The sequence below is a fragment of the Sphaerodactylus townsendi genome, linkage group LG01 (assembly GCF_021028975.2).
Source record: "Sphaerodactylus townsendi isolate TG3544 linkage group LG01, MPM_Stown_v2.3, whole genome shotgun sequence".
NCBI classification, from domain to species: Eukaryota; Metazoa; Chordata; class Lepidosauria; order Squamata; family Sphaerodactylidae; genus Sphaerodactylus; species Sphaerodactylus townsendi.
Genome location: NC_059425.1, coordinates 178,918,065 through 178,931,986, shown reverse-complemented (window position 1 = coordinate 178,931,986; position 13,922 = coordinate 178,918,065). Strand labels below are relative to the sequence as shown.

Below are 13,922 nucleotides of genomic sequence, written 5' to 3'. Positions count from 1 at the left end.
ACCACATATGTATATAGACAGCACAGACAACAGAGTGATGTGTGCCTGAAAACACCTGTGATCTGGTGAAGAACTTTGTCAGTGGATAGCAATAAATAGAACTGCACTGGTGACTGTGTGTCTGTCAGTTCTTGTCTACATTGCGTCCTGCAAGGTGGTCTACTCTGAGTAAATACGCTGCTTCAACAATTTCTTTTTTAAAAAGAAAAGACAAAGAAAAAATTCAGGTGCGAAGGGAGCGTCAAATTTTTTTACACAGATTTCCAGAATCGTGGGAGGTGCCGTGCCCCCAACCCCAGCGATTTGGAAAGGGTAACTTTAATCTACTGCATATTCTCTGCAGTGCAATCTGGTTTATTCTGTTTGTATCCCATTGTTCTTTCAAACTCATACTTCTGTCCTCACTTTTCGGCCAGCCTTTTGTGTTTGGGGTGGGGTGTTTTTTAAGCATTAGTGGAAAAGGTCTTTGGAGACGGAACGCTCCTCCACTGTCCAGTTCCAAATCAGGAGAGAAAACACCACACTTAGGCCCCTTCCGCACACGCAAAATAATGCGTTTTCAAACCACTTTCACAACTGTTTGCAAGTGGATTTTGCCATTCCGCACAGCTGCAAAGAGCATTGAAAGCAGTTTGAAAGTGCATTATTCTGCATGTGCGGAATGAGCCTTACTGTGGTTTGAAAAGTGGTGAGGAGAAGGCAGGCTTCTCCATACCACAATGGTCATCCCCATTTGTAACCTGAGGTTACATTAAAAAGGTTTGCCAATGAACTAAGCTGAGGAGGCAGGACTACCCTTTCTCCACTCCTGCTGAACCCACAGCATGCCCCCTCCCTGAAATTTTGCTCCTCCAGGGCTGGCATCTCCAGGAACAGTGTTGTGTGTGTGTCTCTGTGTGGGGGGCAGCGGAAGCCGTAAAATGAAATCTGCAGAGGAAAGGAGGAATTGGCAATTCATTTACACCCCCATTTTCTCCCCAACGGTGATCCCAAGTGGCTTCCAACATTCTCAGAGATTCATTTCATCGAACAATAACTTTGTGAGGTAGGGGAGGTCGAAAGGTCACCCAGCCATCTTCCCTAACAGGATACTCTAACATTTTGGTATCATCATCATCATCATCATCATCATCACCATCATCACCATCATCACCATCACCATCACCATCACCATCATCATCATCATCATCATCATCATCATCATCATCATCATCATCATCATCATCATCATCATCATCATCATCATCATCATCATCATCATCATCCCGCACTATCCCCGAAGGGCTCAGGGCGGTGTACAGATAAATCTTATCTTATCTTAGCTCTTTCTGCTTTTATCTTAGCTCTTTCTGCTCACACAAAATTCGTTGTGCATTGTGGGTTGATGGACTTGCCTATGATGCCGGGTGGCCCTGGAGGCCCTGGCAGACCAGGAGGCCCTGGGAGTCCATCTCTTCCTTTTTGTCCAAACAGTGAAAGTCCGGGATGGCCCTGGTCCCCCTTTTCTCCTCTGTCGCCAGGAATCCCAGGAGCCCCTATTACCCCTGGGCTGGGAGGTCCTTAGAAACAAGAACACAGAGAGAAGAAGAGAAGATGAGAACCAGCACAAAAACAGCTTTAAAGTTTAATTTTAATTTAATGTAACTTAATTCTTCGATTTATAAACCACTCTCTCCTGATGAGCAGGGCTCAAAGCAGTGTACAAGCATTTAAGCAATTAAAAATACAATCAGATATACAAATTTAAAACTACAATTCATGCATGCTTCCACATTAGAATATAGTCCTGAACAAAAACAAGAATATTCATTCATTTTTATGCAGTGCCTTTGTCAGAACCATTATTTTGCTGTTTAATGAAACAATGCCAGATTGCATTTTTTACTTTCAAATTGTCAAATGGATAAGCGGGAGAGCAGGGCTAGGTAGACACTAGGACCCAGGTAGAGCATTCTATAACAAAGAAGGTTTAATAAGAATAACAATTTTGAATGTTTCTTTTAAATACATTCACACTTTTTATATTTGAAATTAGGACATAGATATGTAATAGATTAATTAATCTCAGAATTAAGTTTAAAGATAGATTGAAAGGGTTAAATACAAATGTATAAAGCACTTAGGAATGTAACAGTACTATTGAAGTTGATCAAAGAACTTATCCATTAAGGAAGGATTAATGAATAATCAAAGGAAAATTACTCCTGAAGTACAGCAAGGAAGTCTTTTAATTTTGTTGTATAAAATGAGAGTTATAATGTTAGATATTTGTGTGGTATTGTAACCAAATATGGTATAAGTTTTTGTTACATATCTGTGTAAACCACCTCTTCTTTTTAACATTTCAATAAATTTTATTAAAAAACAAAAACAAAGAAGGTCCAGCATGTTGAGTTCTATGGCGGAGGAATATACAACCCTACTAACATCTTTTTCTGAGACAGAGTTTAGCTTGTTCCATGATTGTGGGGCTGCCACTGAAAAAAAGGCCTTTCTTGTGAGCCCACCAGATGAGAGACTTTGATTGGCAGGACACTTTAAGGGGTGCCTCTCCCAATGGGAGCCAGCTCTTTGCTCTGACACTCTGGCATGGCAATCTGCCTGGAATAGCATTGTTGAATTAAAAAAAATGGAATAAAAAGAATAAAATAAAACAATGTAACAGAAGAAAGTGGTATGTGGAACCTCCTTACATCTATGAACATCTAAAATTTACACCGTCAAATATTCTGAAAATATCATATCCACATAACTATTGTGGTCACATATTGCCTCAGACCTATGCAGTCTAAAAAGACATTTCATTCCTTTCTAAATTCTGTAGGTGTTCTTATATCAAAAATGTTAGCTTCGCTATTGTTGCATATTGTTAGTTCATCTATTCTAAAAGATCTAGAGGTTGCTCTGCTTTCTGTTTGGCTTCAAATGCAATCCTAGACGCAGCTACCATATACTGAAACAACTTGTTAGATACTTTCGGCACATTAATTGGCAAAATGTTTAACAACATGCTTTTAGGATCTGATGCAAACTTAACTTTTTTTCACATACATGGTAGAATGTAGAAGCACATGGGGAGCGGCTACATACAAACAGCTTGCCACGTGGGCACCCTCCGAGAGTGTTTGAGTTCAGGAACAATGACACCAAAGTGTTTTCGTGTGAATCTTCCATCACACTGTCAGGCTGCATTCAGAGGCTGCATGTAACAAAGGCCCCTTCCACCCATGCAGAATAATGCACTTTCAATCCACTTTCAATGCACTTTGCAGCTGTGCGGAATAGCAAAATCCACTCGCAAACAATTATGAAAGTGGATACTACAGAGTTATAAAAAGTACGAAGGAGGAGGAGGAGTTTGAATTTATACCCCACCTTTCTCTCCTGTAAGGAGACTCAAGACAGCTTACAAATTCCTTTCCCTTCCTCTCCCTACAACAGACACCTTGTGAGGAAGGTGGGTCTGAGAGAGTTCTGAAAAACAAATATAAGCTCAAGGCCACCCAGCAGCCTTCATGTGGAGGAGTGCGGAAACAAATCTAGTTCACCCAATAACAGTCTGCGGCTCATGTGGAGGAGTGGGGAATCAAACCTGGTTCTCCAGATCAGAGTGCAACACTCTTAACCATTACACCAGGCTGTCTTATTTGACTCTAGCAATATTTTATAGGGAGAGAAATATGGTTCAGAGATGCAGAAGAAGAAGTAGAAGAGTTGGATTTATATCCCCCCTTTCTCTCCTATAGGAGACTCAAAAGGGCTTACAAACTCCTTTCCATTCCCCCCTCACAACAAACACCCTGTGAGGTAGGTGCGGCTGAGAGAGCTCAGAAGAACTGTGACTAGCTCAAGGTCACCCAGCTGGCGTCTGTTGGAGTGTACAGGCTAATCCAGGGGTAGGGAACCTGCGGCTCTCCAGATGTTCAGGAACTACAATTCCCATCAGCCCCTACCAGCATGGCCAATTGGCCATGCTGGTAGGGGCTGATGGGAATTGTAGTTCCTGAACATCTGGAGAGCCGCAGGTTCCCTACCCCTGGACTAATCTGAACTCCCCAGATAAGCCTCCACAGCTCAGGCAGCAGAGCGTGGAATCAAACCCGGTTCCTCCAGATTAGAGCACACCTCCTCTTAACCGCTACACCACTGCTGTTCCTTAATACTAAAGTGACAGTGTGACATTTGTACAGAGGATTGGACACTGTGAATCTTTTCTGCTGGATTTTCCTTCAAGGGAGAAAGACTTCTCTCCATCAAGGGAGAAAGACTTCCTCCTCTCTCTCTCTCTCTCTTTTTTTTTTTTTACAGAGAAAAGCTTATTTTATTGGAGAAAAGTTTTTATTTGTTGAAGGATGCCTTTCCGCTTTGGCAAAAAGGTTGGTGGAAGGGAATCATAGGAGCTAACCCAGTGGCTTCAGAAAAGTGGACAGATGATACAGCAAACTAGGCTGTGACAGAAAAACAGCTCTGGGGTGACCTCCAGAGGGGATTCTTTTTGTTTGACATTGTGTCACAATCACTATGTATTAAATCCTGTTGATGCTGATTGGCCCAAGTTACTATAATCTGAGCATGACCTATGAGACATTCCTCAGCCACAGCTGCTGTTTATCTAGGGAGCAATCACTTTTCACCATCACAGGCTCAAATGCTGAAGGAATATTCGGCTGCAGGAATATTCGGCGGCAGGAATATTCGGCAATTTCAAAACATGACGATCTGCTAGAACGGCCAATTTCCAGGTGTGGCCTGGAGATCTCCAGAAATTACACCTGATCTCTAAAGAAAAATGGCAGCTTTGGAGAGAAATATAGTTCAGAGATGCAGAAATGGCAGTTGTGTTAAAACTAAAAAAAAGTATCCAAGACATTTTAGAATTTGAGCAGAGAGACAAGGTTTCTCCTCAAACAAACCAAATACTTCTCTCTTACCTGGAACACCAGGAATACCTGGGAGCCCTGGAAAACCTACAAAACACAAACACAGGAATGTTTAAAGTGAATCTTCGAATTGGTTCTTTTCAATAACCGCTTGCCTTCATAACATGGAAAAACACAATTACTGGGAAAAGGCATGAAATCAACAATTGTGTGGAACCCAACCAGCAAGGCCCATTAAAGCCGGGCATTAACTGGTAATTTCAGTTTGCAGGAGACTAAATGAAAGGGTGGGATACCTTTGTAACCTTGTTCTCCTTTTTGACCTGGAAATCCCGGAGTGCCTGGATCTCCCTTCTCCCCAAACAGTTCCACTTCATCTGGACCAATAACCTGAACAAAAGGAAAAAGGACAAGTCACAAGGAGCTACCAGCTTCCAACTGATAAGAGCTCTGGGCTTCCTTCTATGTAGACTTTACTTGCTTTGTTTCCTTAGAATTCTGGCAAGGGTACACAGATTGTAATTACAATGCCTCATGGGATTCTGCAGTGGTGTACTGCTAATGGGGACATGGGGTATCCCATGTTGTTTTGTCATGTGGGGGGATAGCTGAGTCACTGTGCCCAACCTCTGCTATGGCACCCCGGCCAGTACCCAGAGGATCTCCCCGTGCTGGGGAGCCATGGGCTCACTCCTGCCCCCCTGGGAGGCCAGGGAGGCCAGGAGCTGGCCTATCGTCATGGCACCTGCATGAGCTGACTGCCGCCAAGCCCCGCCATCCCTGCTGGTTCCCGCAAGTGGGGTGGGCAGTGTGGAGAGCTGGGGGGGCTGGTCATGCCCCATTTAGGCGGCTTTTAGGCCCAGTACGCCACTGGAGTTGTGGGTTTTGGTGGTCTGAGGTGTGGGTTTTCCGGGCTGTGTGATTTTAGTCTGGTAGTTTTTGCTTCTAATGTTTCACCTACATCTATGGTTGGCATTTTTAGAGCCATGTCGTGTGTTTCTCTGTGGCACAGTGTGTAGTGATTGTCCACCTGAGAGAAGGGGGAGGCTGAGGCCTTTATTAAAAATATGTGTAACCAAGGAAATAGCATACCATAGTCATACTTTAGACATATGTACCTTTAAATATAAGGTTTGACTAGGGCTGATAAGAGTAAAATATAAGTTTTATCACCAATCACAGCTGTTGCCCGCAGTGGGGGGAAAATAAGAATGCTGCCAGGCACTTCTATATCACTTGTACAATGGGTTTTACCATAGAGTTTCTGGCCTAGAGCTACCTATTGTCACTTCAGAGTTGTACAATGTACTGAGAAGTGATGTCAATGATATTGCCATTGTCACATGCCCCATGCCCCCCTCCCACCACGTTCCCACCTAGGTTTTACACTTACAGTTCCTGGAAGACCCGGAAGACCAGCTACACCCTTATCTCCCTGAAGAAGAAAACAAAGAAGAAAAACAAAGTCAGTATGAGCTTTCATGAGTCACTCGCTGCCCACTTCTTCAGAAATATGATGGAAAAAATCATTCTGAGAATTCTTATGGGAAAGATTTCGCGAGCAGGGGGTCGAGGCAGAAAGTTTGGTGTGAATTCCCTCATGAACTTTTCCAGTGTAAATTCTCAATGTAAGGGGAAAAGGAAAGACCTGAGGTAGAAAAGTTAGACGAATCTCATCCTAAATCATGTGATTTCCCTCATGAACGTTTCCAGTGTAAATTCTCAATGTAAGGGGAAAAGGGAAGACTTGAGGTGGAAACGTCAGGTGTACCTCTCATCATAAATCGACAGATTAGCAGCTACATATGTTGACAGAGGTCAGAGATTTGAATAGATTCACCAATAAAAGAAAATTAACTGATACTGGGACAAGGTTAGCTCGATAAAGCATGTTAAGAACAGCTCATTAACATTTCTTTAAAAAGGAAGTTCTTTAGAGCCATTAGAGATTATAGTGAGAAAGAAAACCCAAGTCTCTGTTTAAGCCATCTCGTATTGCAGCCAAGAAACACAGGGGAAAGCTACGCAGAGTCAGAGAGCATCAAAGTATATCAGTCCGTCTCCCCCTATCTGCACTCCTGAAAGTGTGCTCCCTGTTGGGCTATGCTCTAGATCACAGGTGTCAAATTCGTGGCCCTCCAGATGTTATGGACTACAGTTCCCATCATCCCCTGCCAGCATCATGCTGGCAGGGGATGATGGGAACTGTAGTCCATAACATCTGGAGGGCCGCAAGTTTGACACCTATGCTCTAGATGGCATCCATTCAAAAGGTCAGGTGAATCTCATCATACATCATGTGAATTCCCTCATGAACCCTTCAAGTGTAAATTCTCGTTTCTACGTTTAAGAGCATACTATAGTTGAGAACACGAGTGCAAAGTCTGCCATTCACCTTACTGCACCCAAAGATTGCCAAGTACTGCCCCTTAAGCGCATTATTAGTGAAATGTAAGTCAAGGCTGAAATTCTGATGAGCTAGTTTTGCTAAACTGTAGTTAGATCAGCAGCTGCCCAGCACATTCCAGTGGCTTGCCAATCTCCAGTTGAGGCCTGGAGATCTGTTGCTATTTTAACTGATCTGCAGACTACAGAGATCCATTCCCCTGGAGCAAATGGCGTCTTTGAAGGACAGACCTATGGCATTATGGTGATGGCCACTAACCTGGATAGCTTTAAAAAGGGCTTGGACACATTTATGGAGGAGAAGTCGATCTCTGGCTACCAATCTTGATCCTCCTTGATCTCAGATTGCAAATGCCTTAGCAGACCAGGTGCTCAGGAGCAGCAGCAGCAGAAGGCCATTGCTTTCACCTCCTGCACGTGAGCTCCCAAAGGCACCTGGTGGGCCATTGCGAGTAGCAGAGAGCTGGACTAGATGGACTCTGGTCTGATCCAGCAGGCTAGTTCTTATGTTCTTATGTTCTTATTATACCAGAAGCGGAGCGCTCACAGGGACAAATGAGGTCACATGTCCCCAGGTGTATGCCAGCTGTTCACATGGGGAGATGGAGAATCACCCCCCACACCCCTCTTCTCAGCCCTGGTAGGCTGCTCCTTCAGCTGACTGAACCTCCACCGGCCGAAGAAGCAGCCTGCTGGGGCTGGGCCAAGGGGCAGCCTGCAGCAGACTCCTGCCAACTAAGGTAAGTGGGGCGCAGGGAGCGGGCGCCCAGAGCTGGTGTTGCTCCAGGCGCCATTTCCCCCTTGCCACGCCTCTGAATTATACTGTGCTGAAGTCCCTCACCAAACTCTGCCCTCCATGGGCTCCATCCACAAAATCTCCAGGCATTTCTCAACCCAAAGCTCACAGCCCCACTTCCCAGCCTCAGCTGCAGAAGACAGAACAAAAGCAAGATTTCTCAACCTGCACTGTATATAGTGGCATTTTAATTGTGGCACTGCTCCCTTCTGCGAGCATTTCACCAACCTTATGTTCAAGGGCTTATGTTTTGTTTCAGGTTGTTTCAGACCTGCAATCAGATGGCTACATGTTTTCAGAATTCTGCAATCCCAGCTCTATTGCACTGTTCCATTAGAGGTCCATGCTGTTGACTGTATTTGACTGACACTGTGTCAGTGATGGTGAACCTCTTTGAGGCCAAGTGCCCAAACTGCAACCCAAAACCCACTTATTTATTGTGAAGTGCCAATTTAACCTGAATACTGAGGTTTTAATTTAGAAAAAAACGGTTGGCTCTAAGGCACACATTACTTGGGAGTAAGCTTGGTGGTAGTTGGTGGCTTTGAAGCAACCATGCAACGCTTTGAATGGGTGAATCATGACGCTAGGAGGGTTTAGAAGCAACCCCCATTGCCAGCAACTGAGCTTACTCCCAGGTAAAGGATTGCACTTTAGTTCTTCCCATGAAAATCAGTGGGGTTTAACAGCACTTAACAGGGTTACCTACACGTTGTGCTCAGCGGCCCAGGCCAGCCTAGATGTGTGTGTGGGTGGGTGGGGGACGATTTTCCACCCCCCACATGACGAACTCTGTGCCCGCGTGCCCACAGAGAGGGCTCTGAGTGCCACCTCTGGCACCCGTGCCATAGGTTCGCCACCACTGCACTATGTAATCCGCCTGGAGTCTGAGTGAAAAAATAAAAGTATGTCTTACCTTCAGGCCCTCTGCACCAGGTAATCCTGGAAATCCAGGCGGGCCACTCGGTCCCTAGGGAGTTAGAATGAAAAATGCCAACAAAAGTACGTTATCAGTGACTACTCCCTATAAGAGAATGAATTTAAATGGCAAACCACCAAATAAACACAGTCTGCCTAGTAAACACTGTGATATGATCTCACCTCACAGATCAGTAATGACCTAATGCTTGCACAGGGGACTATCTTTACTTTTTACCTTCTTCCAATTAAAAAAACTCCTCCAACTCTTTGATTTCTTGTGATACTAAGATGTCTCAAGCCATTGGTAGTTTCAGTTGCCCTTTGATAGCTTTCCAGCGTGGTGTAGTGGTTAAGAGCAGTGGGTTCTAATTTTCATTCTCCACTCCTCCACCTGAGTGGCAGAGGCTTATCTGATGGACCAGATGTGTTTCCCCACTCCTACATTCGTGCTGGATGACCTTGGGCTAGCCACAGTTCTTCGGAGCTCTTTCAGCCCCACCTACCTCATGGGGTGTCTGTTGTGGGAAGAGGAAGGGAAAGGAACTTCTAAGCCACCTTGAGTCTCCTTGCAGGAGAGAAAGGTGGGATATATATTCAAACTCTTCTTTTTCTTCTTCCATATTTTTATTTCATGGGCTGACCAGAACTTCACATTGTGGTTTCTATCCGACTCCATTGTTCAGTCAAGTTGGAAGCCTTGGAGATATCTTCTCCCAGAAGAGGTTCAGAGGTCCTCTTCCATAAATAAGAGGAAGACTCCTGAGCCAGCGGAAGGCTTCCAACTTAGTTGAATGGATGGCAGGATAGAAGAAGAAGAAGAAGAGTTTGGATTTATATCCCCCCTTTCTCTCCTGCAGGAGACTCAAAGGGGCTGACAATCTCCTTGCCCTTCCCCCCTCACAACAAACACCCTGTGAGGTGGGTGGGGCTGAGAGAGCTCCGAGAAGCTGTGACTAGCCCAAGGTCACCCAGCTGGCATGTGTGGGAGTGTACAGGCTAATCTGAATTCCCCAGATAAGCCTCCACAGCTCAGGCGGCAGAGCTGGGAATCAACCCCGGTTCCTCCAGATTAGATACATGAGCTCTTAACCTCCTACGCCACTGCTGCTCTGGATACAGGCCAGCTCATCAATCAATGATTGATTACAGTCATGGAGTAGCAAAATAAAACAGACATTAGCAGAGGGGTTAGATACAGCTCAGTAATCTGCAGGTGGCCATGCTGCAGTAGTATATAACAACCTTACACTTGCTGTACTTTTCTGAGGCCAGAAACGAAATCCCTGAAAGGAGAGGAAAATGTATGGCTTCTGTTTTAAATTTTACAGTTAATATAGAAAAAAAATTAATTCTGTCCTCTTAGAGCAAGAGGATATAATATAATGCAGAAAGGTAAATATTTCACCAACGGTAGGGAACTGCATGGAAGTTCCCTACCTCTACATGGCAGTGGCGTTCCTACCTAGGGACATGGGGTACCCTTTGTCCCCGGGCGCCCCCCATTTGGTCACGTGGGGGGGCGCCAACATTTCAGGGTCGTTTGTATGTTTTTTACATTTTAAAGTGTTTTTTCACGTTCCGGCCTGCAGGGGGCGCATTTTTAAGGCTAGCGGCACCAAAATTTCGGGGTACCACCCAGAGACTGTCCTGATGATACCACCCAAATTTGGTGATGTTTGGTTCAGGGGAAGCAAAGTTATGGACCCCCAAAGGGGGTGCCCCCATCCCCATTGTTTTCAATGGGAGCTAACCTGAGATGGGGGCTACCCATTTGAGGGACAATAACTTTGGTCCTCCTGAACATAACTTCACCAAACTTGGGTGGCATCATAAGAATAGTTAACAGATGATACCCTGAAATTTTGGGGTCACTAGCTGTAAAAATACACCCTTTACAGGCACCCCAAGAAATTTGCCCAAGATTCTTTGTTTTGCAGTGACTTTGCTACATTGTAGCCAATGGGGAATTTCTGAGTGTGTAGGCAGGCTGCACATTTTTGAAGATAGAGGCACCAGACTTTCAGGGTGGCTCCAGGAGGGCATCCTGCTAATTGCATCCAGGTTTGGAGACTTTTGCTTATGGGGGTTCAATTTTATGGGCCCCCCAAAGGCTTATTTTGTTTCCTTGCTCCTGCACATGAAAGCCTGTGGGCTGAGTTCTCCCAGAACTCTCTCAACTCCCCCCTCCAGAAGCAAAGCTCACCAAGCTTGGATGCTATTACTCAAGGTCTCTTGGAGCCACCTTGAAAGTCTGGTGCCTCTATCTTCAAAAATGTGCAGCCAGCGCTTACACACTCAGAAATTCCCAGAATTTGCCAGGCTCTTCAGCAAGAGTTCTGTGGTGGGAAAAATTACTTTCCCCACCATAGACTTCAATGGGGCTATCTGTTATGCCCAGATGGCTCTGTGGTAGAGGTTTCAACAGGAGGCACTGTGGTAGGGATGTTGCTCTGAGTGGGGGCATTTCCTGTAGGGCTGCTGGTGTGAGTCTCCTGAAAGGAACCAGCCAAATTTGCTAAAATGTGTGTGGAAGAGGAAAATGCTGTGGGCACCGAGTTGAAGGTGAACCTGATGCCCACAGCATTCGGCCATCACAGGCAAACTTTAGCAAAGTTGGCTGGTTCCTTTCAGGAGATTCCCACCAGCAGCCCTACAGGAAATAAGTGCCCCCGCCCAGAGAAAAACCACTACCACAGTGCCTCCTGTTGAAACCTCTACCACAGAGCCAGCTGGGCATAACAGAAAGCCCCATTGAAGTCTATGGTGGGAAAAATATTTTTTCCCACCACAGAACATGCACATCATGCAGGCTTGATGGCGGGCAGATTCTGGGGAATTTCTGAGTGTGTAAGCAGTGACCACACATTTTTGAAGACAAAGGCGCCAGACTTTCAAGGTGGCTCCAAGAGGCCTTGAGTAATAGCATCCAAGCTTGGTGAGCTTTGCTTTTGGGGGTGGGTGGGGGCGCTGAGAAGTTCTGAGAGAACTCACCCAGCAGGCTTCATGTGCAGGAGCGGGGAAACAAAATAAGCCTTTGGGGGGTCCATAAAATTGGACAGAAGCAAAGGTCTCTAAGCCTGGATGCAATTAGCAGGATGCCCTCCTGGAGCCACCTTGAAAGTCTGGTGCCTCTATCTTCAAAAAATGTGCAGCCTGCCTCAGAAATTCCTCATTAGCTGCAGTGGAGCAAAGTCACTGCAAAACAAAGAATCTTGGGCAAATTTTTTGGGGTGCCTGGAAGGGATGTATTTTTACAGCTAGTGACACCAAAATTTCAGGGTATCATCTGTTAACTATTCTTATGATGCCACCCAAGTTTGGTGAAGTTATGTTCAGGAGGACCAAAGTTATTGTCCCTCAAATGGGTAGCCCCCATCTCAGGTTAGCTCCCATTGAAAACAATGGGGATGGGGCACCCCCTTTGGGGGTCCATAACTTTGCTTCCCCTGAACCAAACATCACCAAATTTGGGTGGTATCATCAGGACAGTCTCTGGATGGTACCCTGAAATCATGGTGCAGCTAGCTTTAAATGCGCTCCCTGCAGGCCGAAAAAACACCAAAAATAACCCCAAATGCCCAAATTGGTCATGGTGGGGGAGGGTGGCCGCCCATATGCCAGGCCGGGGGGGGGGGGGGCGCCAAACTCAGGTTTTGTCCCCGGGCGCCAGTTTGCCTAGGTACGCCCCTGCTACATGGAAGTAAGTTGACTATGGGAGCTCCCCCTACTGGCGGTCACCTGACCTGCATGGCACAAATATGGTCTGTGCGGTTTACAGGGAACGTTGCTTCCAGCTTAATTTTCCCGTTCTCATCATATTATTCATTTTATAGGAGTCACGTTGCAACTGTAAGAGTTTCTATCACTAAGCTAAGCCTCCAGGATTGGTGATCAAACCTTCTCCATCAGCCACTCAGCAAAGTCCCCGGAGGGGGGAGTCAAGTGGCAAGCAAGCCAATATATGTCTACATGAAATCAATCTGAACAGCTCGAGACTAGTGCTTGAACTGAGTATAGGAAACTGTTTTCCAAAGTTTGCCTCCATGGCTGAATAACAACGGGGGAGATGAAAAACAACAAAAGAATGTAAATTGGAACAGAACCCCCCCCCCCTTTTGAAAACATTATCAAAAAAGAAGGCTTTAAAAAGTATGTAAAGGCAAGACAATATGGGCGACAAAGCGAAATACATACTGTTCTTCCCTTTTCTCCATCCTCTCCGTCCTTCCCAGGCCTTCCCTGTAACAGGAGATGTTTCATTTCATTTGGTCAAAAAAGAATCTATTGCATGACATATTAAGGATACAGAATTAAGCACCAGGCTAAGATCCCCCCCCCCTCCCTTGACAGATGGCAAAAGGCAGCCGAAATGCCACAGCGCCATACGGGGGTATCTTTTCTTCAGATGCTCAAGCGTTGAAGGTTTGGAAGTGGCTTAGTTGTCAAAATAAAGAACCTTCTTTCAATAAAACTTGCAATAAGTTAAACGGCAGGCGCTTCTAGAGACAAGGGGAAAACCCTTAGTGGCAACAGATCTCCATGCACAGGTCATGCCTGCAAACAACGGATGTGCCAAAGTGGAAATCCCAAAGCACCCTTCCACCAACTGTGGGAACTGGATTCACATTAGCCACCACATGTTCTGCTATGCTTATGTAACCCCCATGCTCAGAATGGGTTGACCCAGAAAGGGGTGGAGACTCAAAGCAGCAGGAGGCTGCAGAGCTCATGTAGTTTGGAGGAGACAAGGCTACCAGACTCGGACCTTGATTTGTATAAGCCCTTAACACAGTGGTGGGATCCAAAAATTTTAGTAACAGGTTCCCATGGTAGTGGGATTCAAACTGGCGTAGCGCCAATGGGGCTGGGCGGGGCATGACGGGGCGGGGGCGGGCATTCCGGGGGCGGGGCTGTGGCAA

The 13,922-nt window shown here is 45.6% G+C and overlaps 1 protein-coding gene across 1 annotated transcript in view; it reads right to left on the bottom strand.

Moving 5' to 3' along the window:
- Positions 1-13,922, bottom strand: part of COL4A1 (collagen type IV alpha 1 chain) — a 193,810-nt gene that overhangs the window by 81,297 nt on the left and 98,591 nt on the right. The window contains exons 16-21 of the mRNA XM_048501044.1: positions 13,198-13,242; positions 8,999-9,052; positions 6,274-6,315; positions 5,177-5,270; positions 4,932-4,967; positions 1,395-1,559 (exon numbers count right to left, since the gene is read on the bottom strand). Coding sequence (XP_048357001.1) covers positions 1,395-1,559; positions 4,932-4,967; positions 5,177-5,270; positions 6,274-6,315; positions 8,999-9,052; positions 13,198-13,242 — 436 coding nt within the window. The remainder of the gene's footprint in view (positions 1-1,394; positions 1,560-4,931; positions 4,968-5,176; positions 5,271-6,273; positions 6,316-8,998; positions 9,053-13,197; positions 13,243-13,922) is intronic.